This window comes from Caretta caretta, chromosome 17 (genome assembly GCF_965140235.1).
Source record: "Caretta caretta isolate rCarCar2 chromosome 17, rCarCar1.hap1, whole genome shotgun sequence".
Lineage (NCBI taxonomy): Eukaryota > Metazoa > Chordata > Testudines > Cheloniidae > Caretta > Caretta caretta.
The window spans coordinates 1,309,914-1,330,412 of record NC_134222.1 but is presented as its reverse complement, the minus strand read 5'-3'; the positions used below and the strand labels follow the sequence as shown (position 1 = coordinate 1,330,412).

General features: G+C 44.4%; 1 protein-coding gene across 1 annotated transcript in view; it reads right to left on the bottom strand.

Annotated features, from left to right (window-relative positions):
- Nucleotides 1-6,933: 6,933 nt before the first annotated feature.
- SLC13A2 (solute carrier family 13 member 2) overlaps nt 6,934-20,499 on the bottom strand; it is a 35,065-nt gene continuing 21,499 nt past the window's right edge. The window contains exons 7-12 of the mRNA XM_048824296.2: nt 15,511-15,732; nt 15,146-15,258; nt 14,162-14,283; nt 11,927-12,088; nt 10,877-11,014; nt 6,934-7,979 (exon numbers count right to left, since the gene is read on the bottom strand). Coding sequence (XP_048680253.2) covers nt 7,842-7,979; nt 10,877-11,014; nt 11,927-12,088; nt 14,162-14,283; nt 15,146-15,258; nt 15,511-15,732 — 895 coding nt within the window. The 3' untranslated portion in view covers nt 6,934-7,841. The remainder of the gene's footprint in view (nt 7,980-10,876; nt 11,015-11,926; nt 12,089-14,161; nt 14,284-15,145; nt 15,259-15,510; nt 15,733-20,499) is intronic.

Here is a 20,499-nt window from a genome sequence, read left to right as displayed (position 1 = left end):
ACACTGTAACAAGAGTGATCAGGTAAGGTGATCTATTACCAGCAGGAGAGAAAAAAAACCTTTTGTAGTGATAATCAAGATGGGCCATTTCCAGCAGTTGACAAGACCTTGTGAGGAACAGTGGGCAGGGGAGGGAAATAAACATGGGGAAATAGTTTTACTTTGTGTAATGACACATCCACTCCCACTCTTTATTCAAGCCCAATGTAATGGTGTCCAGTTTGCAAATTAAATTCCAATTCACCAGTCTCTCCTTGGACTCTGTTTCTGAAGTTTTTTTGTTGTAATACTGCAACTTTTAGGTCTGTAATCGAGTGACCAGAGAGATTGAAGTGTTTTAAATGTTATAATTCTTGATGTCTGATTTGTGTCCATTTATTCTTTTACGTAGAAGAGTACCCAGAAGTCACCTACTCCAGGACAGGCCCAACAAAGAAAGTAACAGAACGCCACTAGCCGTCACCTTCAGCCCCCAACTAAAAGCTCTCCAACGCATCATCCAGGATCTACAACCTATCCTGAAGGACGACCCATCACTCTCACAGATCTTGGGAGACAGGCCAGTCCTTGCTTACAGACAGCCTCCCAACCTGAAGCAAATACTCACCAGCAACCACACACCACACAACAAAACCACTAAGCCAGGAACCTATCCTTGCAACAAAGCCCGTTGCCAACTGTGTCCACATATCTATTCAGGGGATACCATCATAGGGCCTAATCACATCAGCCACACTATCAGAGGCTCGTTCACCTGCACATCTACCAATGTGATATATGCCATCATGTGCCAGCAATGCCCCTCTGCCATGTACATTGGCCAAACTGGACAGTCTCTACATAAAAGAATAAATGGACACAAATCAGACATCAAGAATTATAACATTTAAAACACTTCAATCTCTCTGGTCACTCGATTACAGACCTAAAAGTTGCAGTATTACAACAAAAAAACTTCAGAAACAGAGTCCAAGGAGAGACTGGTGAATTGGAATTTAATTTGCAAACTGGACACCATTACATTGGGCTTGAATAAAGAGTGGGAGTGGATGTGTCATTACACAAAGTAAAACTATTTCCCCATGTTTATTTCCCTCCCCTGCCCACTGTTCCTCACAAGGTCTTGTCAACTGCTGGAAATGGCCCATCTTGATTATCACTACAAAAGGTTTTTTTTCTCTCCTGCTGGTAATAGGTCACCTTACCTGATCACTCTTGTTACAGTGTGTATGGTAACACCCATTGTTTCATGTTCTCTGTGTATATAAAATCATCCTACTGTATTTTCCACTGCATGCATCTGATGAAGTGGGCTGTAGCCCACAAAAGCTTATGCTCAAATAAATTTATTAGTCTCTAAGGTGCCACAAATGCTCCTGTTCTTTTTGCAGATACAGACTAACACGGCTGCTACTCTGAAACAAAATACATAGTTTCCATTGTTTCCATCATCAGCACCACTACTATATAAATTGTTTCAGCACCCCTGCTAAACCAAGCTAAAAACTCACAAGCCATGGAGAGAAGGCTCCCTGCCTGCACAAACCAAGTTCTCTTCACTTCCCTCCCTCTAGGGGAGGGAGTATCAACACTGGGATACATCTCTGGGGACTGTAGTGAATTCTCTGCCCCTCCCTCAAGGGGTACCTATTTGTGAGAGAGTTGTTTAGGACACAGCTATGTTTTCAGTTCATATAGCTTTGATAGAACACACCACACCACTGTGGCTTTTGAATGCACTCCAGGATCCTCAGAGGATGTGATAAAAAAGCATCTCTTTGACTGGCTGAGGTTCTAGGTAATGTCTTTCTGCAAGATCAAGAGGCTATAGGATTGCACTTCCCCTGTTCCAAACTCTATTGTAGTATGGCTTTGTATTCTAGGATAGCTATTGCAGTCTATCCCTGCCGTGGCAGAATTTCAGTGCTGGGTGAAGTGATTCCTGTGCACCGTTTACATATCCCTTCACAAGTGCTTTTGGATCCTTTATGACGAAATGCACTCTATAAATGTAAGTTATTTGTATTGTTTTATTAGTTGGCATAGTGCCCATCATATTCCCTGGTGTTTTCCTGTACAATGGATATGTGTGTGTCAGAGCAAATCCTTCAGATTCTTTTGTGTGTATACATGTGTGTGCCTGTAGCTCCATGGGTAGGTGTGTGTCTGGGCACGGCAAGGCTCAACATTATAACTCTTGGGGGATATGGAGGAGCTGACTGCGAGTCACCCACTTACTCATTGGCATGTGCTGTGGGAAACCTGTGTTTTGTGGTTTTGCAGTGCCCTTGCCTTTTAGCCAGACAGACATGCAGGCAACCGTCCCCTCATTAACAAATATAGCACTTACCACTCTTATGCAAAGCAAATTCAGTGTCAGCTCTGAGATATAGAGCAGCTTTGTGAATCACACGGCTCTGCAGCAGGTGCTGAGCTGACAGTTTTAGGAAAGATTGTGAAATTTGATCACAGGTTAGGGAAGTCAGAGCCACCCCTTGAGGGCAATAGCAATGGAGACACAAAGGGGAGCCGCGCCTTGAGAGTGACCACAGTAACAGTGAACACAGTAACAGTGTGTAGAAACACTTGCAACCTGCTTGGGACAGAACATTTGGAGGGGGGTTTGGTGGTGTGTTATAGGTTTTTTGCACTGATACATTGTACTCAGCTGTACCTCAATCTGCTCTACCCTTAGCACACCCCAGGCAATAAAAGTGCCCTGCATGTACTTGCTGCCAAGACACCCACCAGTTCAGGTTGGAATCAGTCCTTAGATCTCTCTGGGACAAATACAGGTCTGAACTTTGCCCTTTGACCGCTCTCCCCCTTGCTTTGTAGTATCACTGTGAGTGTTTAATCAGCAGTGCCCAGGTTTCAGCAGGCTAGGGCCTGTCACATCTCTCCTTTCAGAAGACGAATGGTCCCTTTTGGGATGTCTGACTCCCTCAGTGTCCCTGGTCCTGCAACTTCTGCTGGAGCCATTTCCTAGGGGATGCTGATCATGGGTACTCATGTGCTGATGACACTGGGAATATACAACATTAACCCACTTGCCCCTGGGCACCCCATGCTGCATCTTTCTTCTGCCTCTAATGACCTCAAGGACTGTCTTAATACTGGTGAAGAGACTGCACCTGCACTCCTGCCTTTACTTTTGAACAACTCAGCACCTTAAAGATGTAGACATGGAAAGAAGTCAGAGAATCATATGGAGGATTTAAGGGGCTGGAAGGACAGGTTTATTGGGACATACGAAAGAATTAAATATTTATAGCCTAGCTAAACAGCAATTTAGAGGGATATGAAAACCATCTGTAAGAACTGAGAAGAAAAATACAAAACAAAGAAACCCACACACCCTCCTGTTCCTGGAAGTGAAGAGCAAAGAGGGAATACAGGTCTGTGATAAACCATCTGTTTGGCTTTTTTATTCTGGTAGGCACTCAGATTCCATGGTGATGAGTGTAGTGCAAATACTTAGATTAAATGGATAATGTTTGATAGGTGTAAACACAGGGAGGGAAGGTGAATGGTTTAGCTTGGTACAAGAGTGCTTTGGAAAAGCTCCATTGGCACAGAAACCAGCTGCCTGACTATTCTATGGGAAAGGAAAATGCAAACCCTTCATCCTTGTCTTCTAGCTATTACACTGGTTCCGTACCCAATCAAATTCAAGATCTTGGTCATAATTTTTAAAGCCCTTAGGAGCTGTCGACACAAGGAGTGAGACTGACGGAAGCAGGAACCTGAGCTGTCGTGGCACCTGGCCCCCGGGAGGAAACTCCCTCCATCAATACTCAGAATGACAGTGAGATCTGCCACTTTTAGATGCACACATAGAACACACCTCTTCATCAAGGGATACATCTATATTGAGAAAAAAGTGAGTCTCAGAGCCCAGGTCAGCTGACTCAGGTTCATGCTATGGGGCCAGAATTAGCAGTGTAGACACTGCTGCTTAGGGTGGAGTCTGAGCTCTGAGATCCTCCCCCATTACCACGTTTCAGAGCCCGGGCTCCAGCCCAAGCTAGAAAATCTACAGTGCTATTTTTAGCCCCGTAGTGCGAGCCCCGTGAATCAGATGACCCAGACTCTGAGTCTCGCTGACATGGGTTTTTGTTGTTGCAGTATATACATACCTTTTAGTCTTCTAATCATGATGATAATAAGTGGAAGAGAAGAAACATTCAGAGGAGTTGGAGTCATGTCTCAGGATAAAATTCATAGGGTGGAGAGATAAATAGGCACCAACATCAAAGCCACCTCCAGATAATAAGATAACTTGGATTCTCAATTTTTCTTGGGTGGATCCCCTGTCTTTCACCACCATGCTGTCTGGCAGAAGGGCTTCAGTCACCAATTTCATCTCAAAATATGGTCCCTCAGGGTTTCCAGCCACATACCTATTGTAGAAGTTTGCTCTGCAGTCTTGGACCAGCCCATGAGAAAGCTCTGTCTGGTGCACACACTCGTTTTACCTTTGTGGTACAGAGTCCCATTGTGACTGAGTAGTAGAGATGTCACCCATAGCCCTCATTCTGGAGCTTTAAGCAATCTTTTAAATATGCTGGCCCATGCCATTGAGCACCTTGCAGGTAGGGATTGAGATCTTGAACGTGACTCAGTATTCTATGGGAAGCCAGTATAAAGACCGGAGGACAGGCTTGATATGTTCACAGCAGCCTGTGTTGCTGAGGAGATGTGTTCTGTTCTAGTTGGAGTTTCCTTAGGATTGATGGCTTTGTGGCCAGGTATGATTGCTGTAGTCCAGACAAGAGGTGACAAAGGCATGTATAACTAAAACCAAGTCATCGTCCACCAGAATAGGACAGAATGTTCTAGCCAACAAGAGACAACAGAAAGTGTTACTACATGTGGAAGATGCTTAGCATCAGTGAGGAGGACAGGAGCACACCAATTATGGGTGTGTATCTTAACCAGAGGAGGCTGTACTGTGGCAGCAAACTCCACAAAGTGCTTTCCTCTGCCCACCAGTACCACTTCCGTTTTACTTGGATTCAGCTTCAACCAGCTGTTCTTCATCTATGAGCTGATCTTCTCCAAGCCCTGAGCCATCTTGGTGGTAATAGTAGAGTTGTACATCGTGAAGGATAAGTGGAGATGTGTGTCATTTGAGTCATCTACATATTGCTGACAGCTAGGCCCATGTTGGGTTACTGTTTCATCTAGAAGCTGCATGTATGTGCTGAATACAACTGGAGGGAGAATCATTGCGGGACTCCACAAGTGAGTGGTCCAGTGACAGAGGTGCCGTTTCTCATCAGTACTCTTTGTGTCCCCCTCCAGGAAAGACTTAAGGTGTTTTATCACGTTCCCCTGGAGCACTTCTCTTAGGTGAGACAATTGGTTGAGAGTGTATTGGCTGAATATTGCAGAGAAGTAAAGAAGGGGGAGAATAGATGTCTGCCCTCCATCCATAGGTAACAGGAAACCATCCATCAGTGCCACTGATGCTGTTTCCAACTCATGTCCTGGCTTGAATCCAGATTCTCCTGGGTCTATGACATAGCCTTCAATTAGATAAGCTTGCAGTTGGCCTTTGGCTAGCTCTGGAGTCACTCAGGAATTGAAGGTTTGATACAGGATGGTGCATGGCTAGAATCAATGTATACAGAGTAGGTTTCTTCAGTATGGGTAGAATTACTGCATATTTGAAGGAGGAGAAGAGTCCTTCTCTGAACAAGGCATTGGCTATTGTAGTCATCTCACACAGGACTACAGAAATAAATGTGCAAGCAAATCATAAATCCTCCCTGTGGAGACTGCAGGGATCTTGGCAGGTGGCATCAAATATTTGCTTGTATAAATCTGAATCCTGCCAGATGGGTCAGGTCATCTGACTTCTAACACTGCACACAAATGAAATGGCAGGTCATTAGCAGAGCAGGATAAACCTTTTCTAGCCTATGGTTTTAGTGGCACCTGACACTGTGTACCTGTAGACTGATACTTGTTTTACCAGCTGGGTGATTAGAATCAAACCTGGAGGGGTGGGAGGGGGGGAAGGGTGTGCTCTGGCGTGTGTGCTGCAGGAATTCCTGAACAAGATAGATTTTATGCAAATATATCAGGAGTGTTCTGTGAACCTGTGGCCTGATTTTCCCAAAGACAGGCAAGGAAGTGGCCTGTCAAAATGAATCCTGATTTTCCATTTCTCTGTGCTCTTGCCTGCATTAGGTATGGCTTCTGTATGAGACAATGGTTTCTCTCTCAAAAATTTGGTGATAACATTCTGCATTTCCCTGCTAATGGCGCTGGTGATTATGATATACTCCCCTTCTCCCAGAGATAACTAGTACTGTCCATCTGCTCTCTAGTGGACATGGTAAATAGAGAGATGAAAGGTATTTTTGACAGCCTGGCCCAAAGTCATATAGGCACTTCTGAAAATGTTATTTCAGTGTTAGAGACGCACGTAGGCACCTGATGGAATTTTCAAAGGCACCTAAGTAGGTTAGATGCTAAACTCTCATTGATTTCAGTTTCAATGGCTGTTAGGCATTTAACCTGTTTAGGTGCTTTTGAAAATCCTTCCAGGTGCCCATGTGCATTGTTAGGTGCCTAACAATCTTTAAAAATCTTTAAAAATCTTCCCCTTCGGAATGTGGTAAGTCTTACTGAAAGTCAGTGCATGCTTACGTTCCTACATCACGTAGGCACTTCTGCAATTTGACCTGAAATCTGAAAACTAAGGGATATTCCATAATTGTTTTCTTGGTGTTAAAACAAAGGTTGGTTATGCTGGCTCTGCCGTGGGGAGGGGACAAGGGTTTGGGGAGCTGACTTGTGCAAGATGGCAGCAGAAAGATTGGTTTCTTATAGAAAAACTAGCCAGAATGTAGGATTTGCATACACATTCTTTAATTCAACCAATACTTTAGGAAACAAGAATTTTCCCATTCTCAGGAGAATGCTAGAGTTCATGTCATGTCGTTATAGCGGGGTAGTCAACAGGTAGACCGCGGGCCAAATCCAGACTGCAAGACACTTTTGAATGGCCCCAAAATCTTTTTATGTACTTATTATATCATTATTGTTGTTATTTTTTTGTTATTTTCTCTGGAGTTTGGACCTTGACTGTACCTTGACCAACAAATTTGGACCTTGACAAAAAAATAGACTACCCCTGCACAGTTTTAGAGCCTCCCTAAATAGTCATAAAATTGATGTGCTAGTGAAAACAGCCTCTTACTTTCAGAAGCTCTTATGAACTACACTTACAGAGTGAATTTTAAATAAATAAATTACAGAGAAATAGAAGGGTTAGATAGTGTTTTGATTTGTCCATAACTGTTACAATACATACGTCGCAGGACTGCTTGCAGATCATACGTACCGTTTTATGTTCACCATGCCCATGCACAAGCACACATACACAGAGAGGTCTGTACCTACAAGCAGAGGTTTCAAACACACACAGTTGCATACAAAACATCAGGTGCAAATGTCTCCCTCCATCCTCTTACATACACTTCTCTGTCACACTTCTTTTCCTCTCCTTGCACACTCAAAACAAACTGAATTTTCAGGCAAAATCTGAGAGCTGATGGATGTCCCTGATACTGGGGGAAATTTCCCACTGGCTCTCAAGAGAGAGGTAGCCTGGGGACCCCAGCAAGGGTTGCACAGCACAAGGCTATATCTTTTGCCTACAGCGGAAGAGTCAGATAATTGTGTTGCTGTTAACATCTGGGTGACTTTGTTTCTAGATATTGTGTCTGGTCCAGTACATCACCAAAGCTTGAGTAGATGGTGCTGCTGGTCAGAGTGAACGATACTGCTCCATCAGACACAATTATTGGTTCCATTGTCCATCTGTGTTATTTACAGGAAGCTGCTGATGTGCTGTTTGCCCATACTGGAAAGTGATTCAAATCGAACATGGGGTAGCCCCAGGTGTTTATGGCTAACATGATTGTCAGGACACCCAGGATGTTGAGAACACTCCCAGCTTTAGCCTAGAATTGTAAAGAAACAGTGTCATTAGTTTAAATAAATCTGTTTTTTCTTTCCTCTCTGCTGATCAGGAATAGAGAGTTTGTATGGACAGCTTTTGTGGCTTGATCTGTAGATCCTTATTCTGGCACCCAGGCTGGGCAGCCATGTCCATCTGAGGATGGCCTGGGTGGAATAGCTCGGCTTTGTGCTGGGGACATAGAGGCCCGGGTGGGGAAGGGGTTGTAAATTTGGGATCCATTGATTCCTATAGCAGTGTGCAGGGCAAAACAAGCAGGAATCAAGGGATCGGATTCTGAGTGGAGCCTCTTCGAGGCATACCACATAGTTCTCAGCCTAGGGGGAGGGAGACCTGAGATGATTTTATGCCACCTTTGTGCGATCCCAATTGTGAGCTGCTCTGGAGGCTGGAGTGGCCCCCGCATAGTGCTGTGGAGCTGTGTATGCTATGTTCTGTGGCTTCTCCTCCAGCACACCTCTCCCAGCCCTACCAGCATGCCCCCATAGCAGGTCTTGTGAGGGATCCTCACAGTACAGTCAGTTCCTGCACTGGGGGCAATTCTTACCCAACTTGCTCTGGGAATTTTAGAGCCACTTTATGCAGCTCTGGGCCTTTCGTCTGTCATAAATTAAACCCACGATATTTAATTTCGGTACCACTGTTTTTGCCTGTAGCTGATGCTAAATCACCTAACCCAGACCATTAATCTGGTTTTCTTATCAAACCCTCATTCACATCAGAGTAAACTGGGCTCCCTATGCTACCTGTTAAGCAGACTGAGTATTTATTTGGATAGGGCTAAGTTTTTTCAGAAGTCCTGGAATCCTAGCCACACATTTATGCAGAACTGGCCATTATCTTTGGCCATTATGGCCATTATCTTTGAAAACTCGTGGCGAACGGGGGAAGTCCCGGATGACTGGAAAAAGGCTAATGTAGTGCCAATCTTTAAAAAAGGGAAGAAGGAAGATCCTGGGAACTACAGGCCAGTCAGCCTCACTTCAGTCCCCGGAAAAATCATGGAGCAGGTCCTCAAAGAATCAATCCTGAAGCACTTACATGAGAGGAAAGTGATCAGGAACAGTCAGCATGGATTCACCAAGGGAAGATCATGCCTGACTAATCTAATCGCCTTCTATGATGAGATTACTGGTTCTGTGGATGAAGGGAAAGCAGTGGATGTATTGTTTCTTGACTTTAGCAAAGCTTTTGACACTGTCTCCCACAGTATTCTTGTCAGCAAGTTAAAGAAGTATGGGCTGGATGAATGCAATATAAGGTGGGTAGAAAGTTGGCTAGATTGTCGGGCTCAACGGGTAGTGATCAATGGCTCCATGTCTAGTTGGCAGCTGGTGTCAAGTGGAGTGCCCCAGGGGTCGGTCCTGGGGCCGGTTTTGTTCAATATCTTCATAAATGATCTGGAGGATGGTGTGGATTGCACTCTCAGCAAATTTGCGGATGATACTAAACTGGGAGGAGTGGTAGATATGCTGGAGGGCAGGGATAGGATACAGAGGGACCTGGACAAATTGGAGGACTGGGCCAAAAGAAATCTGATGAGGTTCAATAAGGATAAGTGCAGGGTCCTGCACTTAGGACGGAAGAACCCAATGCACAGCTACAGACTAGGGACCAAATGGCTAGACAGCAGTTCTGCGGAAAAGGACCTAGGGGTGACAGTGGACGAGAAGCTGGATATGAGTCAGCAGTGTGCCCTTGTTACCAAGAAGGCCAACGGCATTTTGGGATGTATAAGTAAGGGCATAGCGAGCAGATCGAGGGACGTGATCGTTCCCCTCTATTCGACATTGGTGAGGCCTCATCTGGAGTACTGTGTCCAGTTTTGGGCCCCACACTACAAGAAGGATGTGGATAAATTGGAAAGAGTCCAGCGAAGGGCAACAAAAATGATTAGGGGTCTGGAACACATGAGTTATGAGGAGAGGCTGAGGGAACTGGGATTGTTTAGTCTGCAGAAGAGAAGAATGAGGGGGGATTTGATAGCTGCTTTCAACTACCTGAGAGGTGGTTCCAGAGAGGATGGTTCTAGACTATTCTCAGTGGTAGAAGAGGACAGGACAAGGAGTAATGGTCTCAAGTTGCAGTGGGGGCGGTTTAGATTGGATATTAGGAAAAACTTTTTCACTAGGAGGGTGGTGAAACACTGGAATGCATTGCTTAGGGAGGTGGTGGAATCTCCTTTTAAGGTCACGCTTGACAAAGCCCTGGCTGGGATGATTTAATTGGGGATTGGTCCTGCTTTTGAGCAGGGGGTTGGACTAGATGACCTCCTGAGGTCCCTTCCAACCCTGATATTCTATGATTCTGTGTTTCTAACTTTCTTGATTTGGCATCTAGATCTGGTGTTCACTTTGGGAGGGCAATGCTGCTGCCCTCAGATGTCCATTATTAAGATGCCCTCCTCTTTCTGTGCTATCGTGAGAAAGGGAAGTCCCGCCATGGTGGAATGGACTGAGTAACTGGCAGAGACAAATATCTGAGGCTTTGCCTAAGCAATGCAGAAGACTGTGCAGAAAAGCAGTAGGATAGGAACCCTTCTGCCATCACCACAGTTTACATTTAGTTTATCTGCACAGCTACACACTTCCATTTCCCATCAATTCCCGGTTGCTGTTGGAGCACCCTAAGAAACTCTTTCCCTACAGTGTCTCTGACTGTTTTCTAAGAGCTCATTAGCAGCTCTTGTTCATATGGCTTGGAGTGTACTTCAGGGTCACAGTGACCTATGTTAATGCACAGGTCTATGCTCTTTATTCCATTTGATTTTAGCAGGGTACAATCCGTTCTGTAATACCTTGTCAAGGAAAAACTAAGACAAAAAAGGAGAAAAGCAAAACACAGTGTAACTGAAAATCGGAGGGGTGCCCTGCTGCTCACCATGTCGATAACTTTGAGATTTCCATAGGAGAAGGCAATGGCATTGGGAGGAGTAGCCACTGGGAGCATGAAAGCCAATGATGCTGAGAGTGTGCACGGCAGCATGATGTAGAGCGGATTGAGGCAGATGGCTTGAGCCTGTGCAGGAGGTGAGAAGAAGAGAGACAGTTTTAATACCAGCAAAGTTCATAGGGAGTCTGGGCCAGAAGAATCTGGTTGTGTTTAGCGGTGACACATGTCCCACCCTTCCCTTTCCCAGACACTCCAGGACACTTTCCATCCTACTTGAGAAGCTTCCAGTCACCCCTGTTGTGCTCAGGAAGCAAGAGTTCCTTGTGATCAGCACACTGGGGTCCTGATCCTGCTTGGGGCATTTGGCCACAACTGTAATATAAATTATTGTTCACAATTAGCATAGTCCAATCCAAAATCAGTAAACAAAGGAAAAAAGTCATCAAAGTCATACGTCAAGAGCTAAGTAAATGTACCACTTGAAAAAGAGAGCCCCCAAGCTCTGAGGGGCAGTGGTTGGGTAAGAGGGTGAAAAATTACAGGTTAGTCGTACTGTTCAGTGTCTTATGCAAAATAGGTCTGGTGGTTCTTACTCCAGTTCCAGATTTTCACATCATAAAACTACCCCCATAGTTGGCACTAGTGGTCTCCTTATAGCCACACTCAGTGGACCTGCAAAGGTTTGAATGGACCGTGAAGACTGATCTATGCTGTCACCCCTAGAGGTTATCCTGGAAAGTCATGATGAGGCACATTGATGTGGTAGTATGGGGAAGTTAACACTGCCATTGTCTTCGTTGTGAATAAAAGGACTGCAGTTGCCTGGCCTATCAGTCCTGTTATTTTCACCTGCACACATTATTTTAGAAAGAATATATGTAATATATCTATATCCTAACCCTTATCACGTGATCAAGGGCATGAGCCTATGGTTGGCTCTGTTCGAGGTTTCGAGTAGCTGAGTAGGTCTGTACTTGGAACACGATAGAAGGTTCTGTTACTTTTCCTGCCGAAGCAATCTGAAAAGGTGGCACTTACCATGGAAGCCAGTATAGGAAGGAAGAGGGTGGTGGTAGCCACATTACTCGTGCATTCAGTGAAAGTGGCAACCAAGAGACATAACAGCAAAGCAATCGCGGGAGATGAGATATTCTGCAAAGGGGTCAGTTTGCCACCTAACCATACGGACAAACCAGATTCCTGAAAGAGAGGGATGAAGAGAGGTCGGTCAGCACCGTGGACATGTTCTTGGGCAAGTACCATAACGGAGCTACACTCTGTAAACATATTTCCCCTGCCAATCCCACTGCCTCACTCAAAGACTGCTCTCTGGAGAAAAGCAGCTAGTTTTTGTTCACAGGCAACAGAACTCAAGGGAATGAATAAGACTCACACACTTTTTTCATCCTAAAGCCACTGAGAGGGAAAGAATACTGTATTGTCCTTTTTGGTATAAAGGGCTTTTTTCCCATTACACTGTGCAGGGCATTAGTTGTACGTGATCACTACTTGGACCTGTCTCCTGTCCAAACAACAATCTCAGTCCATCTTTCTGACAGGCCCTTGTGGGCGTCCAGCTGCCAACTTCAATGCAAGATAGTCAAAACTGAGTTCTTACTCCTTCTGACCCCTCCTCCTTCCTTTCTCAGTGACTGTGGACAACACCAGCATCCGCCCTGTTACTCAGGCCTGCAAGCGGATATCAGTTTTGACTTAGCTGTCTCTGCAGACTCACACACCCTGGCCATGTCTATATCTTGTTGCTTCTTCTTGAATAACGTCTCTGTGATCCAGCCTTTCCTCTGTCCACATAGCTAAAACTTGCAGGCATTCTCATCTCACATCTTGACTACTATGAGCTCCTCTGTTCTGGTCTTGACAAATGCCACCTTGCCCCTCCAGCCCCTCCAAATCCATTAAAAGCATTTCCACAACGATGATCTTCCTGCCTTGTCACTCTGACCACATCCTCTCACTCTTTGCAGCCTTCCACTGACTTACTCTTTCCCACCACATCAAACACAAACAACTTGTCTTCGTCTGTAACGTCCTTCGTGGCCTATCCCTGCTTTGTTTATGATCTCTTACACAGCATGGACCACCAGTGCTGCAAGTCTTTATTTCCTATTCATCAGATTGTTCCATAAACAGTTTCTCCTATGCCACGTCTGGTGTATGAGGGTAGTTCCCCATTAAAATCTGCACAGTACTACATTATCCTCCTTCAGATCTCTCCTTAAACCTCACCCCTGCTGCAATGCCTACAAAACTCAACAATAACCAGGCTGTTGGTGTGCTGTGACCATTGCTTTACTACACTAATCATAATCCTCTCGCTGTTTCCTTGTGCTTCACCGCACCATCTGTTTGGTGTAGCCACCCGTTGTTTCTTGTGATATATGAATATCTTTTTGTTATCGGTGTGTGCAATGCCTAGCAAAATAGGGCCGTAATCCCTGACTGGAGCTTCTAGTTGTTACCACAAAACAAATGATTATTTGTTAGAAATGGTGCTTTCTTACGTTCAATTCAATTCAGTATCTCATTGTTCTAAATCAATTTCCAACATTTGGTTTCCAAATCTGAGGTGCGAGAGGAACAAGTTGTCCATGGTTGGCCCATCAATTGCATATATTGCTACTCATAATGTTCTTCTAATCACAGTGAAAAAGCTTCTGACTTAGACTCTACACTATGTTCTACCATCTTCCTTCGGTTCTTTTCTGTTCCATTTCACAGCCACGCTTGCTAACAAATGTCTATGGGGATGAAAGTCACACCTGCTGCACAACTTCTGTTTAATGGGAGGTGTCTGCATCAGGCAGCCTTTAGCCCAGCTGGCTACTACGTGGCAACACTGCATTGCACAGATACAGCACTGAACAGTAAAGAAGCTTGAAATCGTTTGGAATCCCATCATGGCAGATCTTGCCTGCCTGTGCCTCCTCACACTTTGGCAACACTTGGGCAGCTTGTCATGCCAATAAGTCATCATTGAATTGCATTATTTGATGTGTTTGGCCCTTCCCGCATGAGTCCCCTGCTCAGAATCACAGTTAGTTGTTCTGCCTCCGTGGGTAGTGGCTGTGTCATCTGTGAGTAGCAGCAATAGGGACTCAGGAGCCAGCACAAGAAGTGTTCTTAATGCTGGTCATGGACATTTGGTGCTACTAGAGTGCCCTCTGGTGTTCCACAGGGTGCAAAAAAACAAAGATAAAATAAAACCTTGTCCAGTTAGACAAATGTTTCCGGTAAGCAGACAGATGAAGTTACCTCACTGCCTTTGGCCAGGGCAAAGCCACCTCCCAGCAAAATCACAATGTTCCAGGGCATCTTCTGATTAACCGTCTTCCAGTCCAAGAGAGCAGGGAGCACTGAAGTCTGTCTTGTGCTATCTAAAATCCAGAACCAATCTGTGAGCCACAGGGATGGAGAGCACATCCAGGGGAGCATCTCTGCACTCCACTCCCAGGGACAAGGGGAAAGTGTAAGCTGCAGCAGCTTTGTGGGCATTGGTCCAGCTGTTTCTTTAGTTGCTCTGGTGCACATTGCTCCTCTGACAAGCAGCAGCAGTGCCCACAATATAGCCCTTCTCTCAGCTCCATGCTCCCAATGTAGCTGAGAATTTGTACTGAGACACAGCAGCACTACGAGTATCTGATGCCTGTGAGATCCCCACCTCTTGCATTTCCTCCTGGGAGTGGAGAGCTGGAGCAACACGAGATGGGGTAGGGGAAAAACTTCCAATCAGTGAGATCTACTAGACTATGGGATTGTCTCCTAAAGGAAGGGACAGAAGCTTCATCACTTCAAACTTTTTAAACTAGACTAGAGAAAACACTAGTGAGTAGGTCATAGGGAACTCGCCCTGACCCCCAGAAGGTGGAAGAATGGACTAGATGTGTGGGAACATATCCTCAGAGCTGCTAGGTATCCCCCCAGGAAATTTTATGTCTCCTCCTTGACTCTCCAGCTTCAGCAGTGATGATACATGCATATAATCCCCTTTGCTGGGCAGTGTCTCATTTAATTGATGTACCAGAAACGGAATCACTCTGTGATCAGCGAACTGCACAGTGGAAAGCATATAATTTCAGTCCTGCAGGAAACCCCAAACAGCTCTGAAGACACATCCCCAGCACTGTTCTTTGGCTCCTTGGAATTGTTCAGTGTTTGAAATTCCCTTTGTAAATCCAAGATGCAGGGAAACTTCCTGTGTCCTATTTTGATTTTCTGGTGTACTGAGCTAGTTCTTACCTTGTTGTTGCACTTGCTGAGCCCTATTACGACATAGGTAGGTGGGGATCTCTGAAGGGATTAGGAACATCAAAAGTGAAATGAAGATGACAACTGTAGCATCAGTCACATAACTGCAAAAGATTGATCCAGAAATGAGTCTAGTATGTTTGGCGGGGGTATTGAAGGAGCTAGGGCAGCACAATCTGGGGCAAAATTTTGCATCTGGATTTGGCATGGTACTGGCCAGAAGGCTAGGCCACAGACTGTGCAGGATTTATCCAGATGGGAACAGAGAAGGCAGGATGCTCTCCTGCACGCCCATACTGGATCTCTACTGTTCAGTGTTTGGCTGCTGTTTGGGGGGATGAGAAAAGCAATTATACCTTTTGCCATTCTTGTTGAAGACATTAGTTGCCCAGCCTGGCATGAACCCAGGGTCTCTGGTAAACCAAAGCACCACCAATAATAAGAAGAGGACTGTGACAGCTATCTCTGAAAATCTCATGGGGCCCAGCTTCTTGTGCTCATCCTTGATAACCCTGTAAGCCATTTTCTGCTTTGCCTTCATAGACGCACTAGCTCCACAACCAAAATTCTTCCGAAAGCTAGAATAAAACAGAGAAGCAGATGTCATAGCAATTCCCTGGGTATCTGCAGCATTTAAAAGAACATACTGAATTGGCATCCGAAGTCTGTACTTCTCGGCGTGCCAAAACCACTGTTATTGATTTGTCTGACCATAGCGCCCAGGAGCCCTAGTCAGGGACCAGGACCCCATTGTGCTTGGTGCTGCACAGGCACAGAATAAAAAGACAGTCCCTGTGCCACAGAGCGTACAGGCTAAATGTGAGACAAAGGACACTAGACAGGCACAGAGAGAGAAATGGCAGGTACAAGGAAACAATGAGAAAAAGGTCAGCTGTGGTCTCAGTGCACCATCGGTTAACTGGTGTCAAGTTTTTTGTAGGCATTGAGGCAAAGGAGAGTTTTGAGGAGGGATTTGAAGGTGGAGAATGAGGTAGCTTTGAGGATGAATATGGACAGATCCTCACCAGTGTGAGGAGCAGCCTGGGAGAAAGCACCAAGGGCCTTGTTTGAACTTTTAACAAGTGGGCAATGGGGGCTGACATCATGGGCCCATTGGAGGCAGGAGCTGACATTTCAGTAGTGAATAAAAGATAATAGGTTGGGTGAAGACAGGCTGTAAGGCGTCTGTGAAGTGAAGACAAGCAGCTTTTGTACGATGTGACAGAGAAGAGGGGAGCCAGTGGAAGGATTCAAGAAGAGGGATGATGTGCTTATAGTAACCAGTTAGGAAAGTGATCTTTGCAGCAGCATTCTGAATGGATAGGAGCAGGGCAAGGCTGCATTTGTCAAGATGAGAGAGAAGGTTGTTACAGTAATGGAGATGTGAGATGCTGAGAGTATTAGCTGCATGGATGGATAGGAACGGTTGTATCTTAGAGAAGTCATGCAGAAAGAATCGGCAAGATTTAGACGTAGTCTGGATGTGAAGATCTAGTTGTTGAAGATGATACCAAGGTTATGGGCCTGAATGACAGACAGGCAGGGAACAGGTCATGAGAGACTTTGCCAAGAGTGGTTTTGGTGGAGTGGAAGTTGGCAGAAGCCAGATTGGAGAGGATCTAGGATGGAACGGGAGGAGAGGAACTCAAAATAGTGGTTGTAGACAGTGCATTCAATGAGCTTAGAGATGACAGAGAGAAAGGGCAGTAGCTGGAGAGGCAAGTGGGCTCAAAGATGTTGGGAGAAGGGGGTTAAGATGGGAGAGACAAAAGGTATTGCTACACTTTGGGATGGAGGTGTAATTTCCAGTTTGGGAAGACATTCCCAGACTAACTCTGATCAAACTAGTGCACTAAAAATAGAAATGTAGCCACAGCAGCACAATGGATGGGAGGGGCTAGGTGCTCTGACTTCATAAGAACATAAGAATGGCATATGGGTCAGAGATGGTCCACCTAGCCCAGTATTCTGTCTTCCAACAGTGGCTGGTGCTAGATGTCTCAGAAGGAATGAGCAGAACTGGGCAGTTATCAAGTGATCCCTCCCCTGTCAACCAGTTGCAGCTTCTAGCAGTCAAAGCTTTAGGGACACCCAGTGCATGGGATGTGTCCCGGCCCAGCCTGGCTAATAGCGATTGATGGGCCTACCCTCCATGAACTTATCTATTTTTTTTTAACCCAGTTATACTTTTGGCCTTCACAACATCTCCTGGCAACGAGTTCCACAGGTTGGCTGTGCATTGTGTGAAGAAATACTTCCTTGTATTTGTTTTACACCTGCTGTTTATTACTTTCATTCAGTGACCCCTGATTCTTGTCTTATGAAAAGGAGTCAATAACACTTCCTGATTCACTTTCTCCTCATCAGTCATGATTTTATGGGCCTCTGTCATACCCCCCGTCGTTGCTGTTTTCTAAGCTGAACAGTCTCAGTCTTTTTACTTTCTCCTCACATGGAATCTATTCCAGACCCCGATTCATTTTCGTTGCCCTTCTTTGTCACCTTTTTCAATTCTAATATATCTTTTTTGAGGTGGGGCAACCAGAACTGCATGGAGTACCAAGGTGTGGGCGTACCAAAGATTAATATAGTGGCATTATGATATTTGCTGTCTTATTATCTATCCTTTTCTTAATGGTTCCTAACATGCTCTTAGTTTTTTTGACTGCTGCTGCACACTGAGCACATATTTTCAGATAGAGATCTCGGGTCATAGTGGATAGTTTTCTTGAGAGGTATCAGCTAATTTTGACCCCATAATTTGGTATGTTTGGATTATGTTTTCCAATGTGCATTACTTTGCAATTATTGACACTGAATTTCATCTGCTGGTTTGTTGCCTAGTCGCCCAGTTTTGTGAGATGCCTTTGTAACTTTTAACAATCATCTTTGGTTTAACTGTCTTGAGTAATTTAGTATCATCTGCGAACTTTGCCCACCTCACTGTTTACCCTTTTTCCTAGAAAGAAAAGGAGGACTTGTGGCACCTTAGAGACTAACCAATTTATTTGAGCATAAGCTTTCGTGAGCTACAGCTCACTTCATCGGATGCATACTGTGGAAAGTAAAGTATAGAAAGTATAGAAGATCTTCTATACTTTCCACAGTATGCATCTGATGAAGTGAGCTGTAGCTCACGAAAGCTTATGCTCAAATAAATTGGTTAGTCTCTAAGGTGCCACAAGTCCTCCTTTTCTTTTTGCGAATACAGACTAACACGGCTGTTACTCTGAAACCTTTTTCCTAGATCATTTATGAATATGTTGACTAGGACTGGTTCCAGTACAGACCCCTGGGGGACCCTCCTATTTACCTCTTTCCATTGTGAAAACTGACCATTTATTCCTACTCTTTGTTTCCTATCTTTTAACCAGTTACTGTTCATGAGAGGACCTTCCCTCTTATGCTATGACTGCTCACTTTGCTTAAAAGCTTTTAGTGTGGGACCTTGTAAAATGCTTTCTGAAAATCCAAGTACACTGTATCAACTGAATCACCCTTGTCCATATGCTTGTTGACACCCTGAAAGAATTTAAATAGATTGATGAGGCATGATTTCCCTTTACAAAAGCTGTGTTGACTCTTCCCCCACATATCTTATTCATCTGTGTGTCTGATAATTCTGTTCTTTATTATAGTTACCTTGTACTGAAGTTAGGCTTATTGGCCTGTAATTGCCAGGAGCAGCTCTGGAGTCTTTTTTAAAAATCGCTGTTTAAAAATCTGGCACAGAGGCTGATTTAAGTGATAGGTTACATACCATAGTTAGGAGTTCTCCAGTTTCCTGAGTTCCTTCAGAACTCTTGAGTGATATTGTCTGGTCCTGGTGACTTCTTACTGTTTAATTTATCTATTTGTTCCAAAACCTCCTCTACTGACACCTCAATCTGGGGCAGTCGCTCAGATTTGTCACCTGAAAAGAATGGCTCACGTGTGGGAATCTCCCTCACAATCTCTGCAGTGAAGACTGATGCAAAGAATTTATTTAGCTTCTCTGCAATGGTCTTGTCTTCCTTGAGTGCTCCTTTAGCACCTTGATCTTCCAGTGCCCCCACTGATTGTTTGTCAGGCTTCCTGCTTCCACTGTACTTACAAATTTAGCTGTTAGTTTTTGTCTCTCTTTCTCTGCTCTTTAAATTCTTTTTTGGCCTGCCTAATTATGCGTTTACACATGACTTGCCAAAGTTTATGTTCCTTTCTGTTTTCCTCAGTAGGATTTGACTTCCAGTTTGTAAAGGAGGCCTTTTTGCCTCTCATGGCCTCTTTTACTCTGCTGTTTAGGCATGGTGGCAATTTTTTGATCTTCTTACTATTTTTTTTCTTCTAATTTTGATTCAGAGTATACATTTAGTTTGAGCTTCTAGTATGGTGGTTTTAAAGAGTTTCCATGCAGCTTGCAGGCATTTCACTCTTGTGACTGTTCCTTTTAATTTCCTTTCAACTACTTTCCTCATTTTTGTGTAGCTCCCCTTTTTGAAGTTAAATGCTACTGTGGTAGGTTTCTTTGGTATTTTCCCCCCACAAGGATGTTACATTTAACTACCTTATGGCCAGTATTACTTATCAGTTCAGCTATAGTCACCTCTTGGACCAGATCCTGTGCTCCACTTAGGACTAAGTCAAGAACTGCCTCTCCCCTTGTGGATTCCAGGACTAGCTGCTCCAAGAAGCAGTCATTAATGATATCTAGAAAGTTTATCTCTGCATCCTGTTCTGAGGTGATATATATGTAGTCAATATGGGGATAGTTGAAATTGCTCATTATTTTTGGGTTTTCTTTTTTTGTAGCCTCTCCCTGAGCATTTCACAGTCACTATCACCATCCTGGTCAGCGAGTCAGTAGTATTTTCCTTCCGCTATACACTTATTATTCAAGCATGGAATTTCTTTCCATAGATATTCTATGGTACTCCATTTAAGATTTTTATTATATTTGACTCTATATTTTCTTTCACATGTAGGGCCACTCCCCCAAGACTGTGACCATATTTTGTACCTTGGTATTACTGTCTCCTATTGATTGTCGTTGTTCCACCAAGTTTCTGTGATGCCTGTTATATCAATATCCTCATTTAATACCAGGCCCTCAAGTTCACCCATCTTTTTATTTAGACTTCTAGCATTTGTATACAAGCACTTAAAAATGTGTCACTATTTAGCTGTCTGCCTTCATGTGATGGAATTGAATGGGACTCTTTTGTTTGTCTGTTTCTCTGCAGTTCCTACCTGTATGGGTAAGTGGTAAGTGGATTTCCTGGGGAATCCTTGGGGAGTGGATAATACAAATTCTCTGATTATGCAAAACCCCTCCTTTTGAAGCTATGTCCAAAGGAGAGGGTGACTGC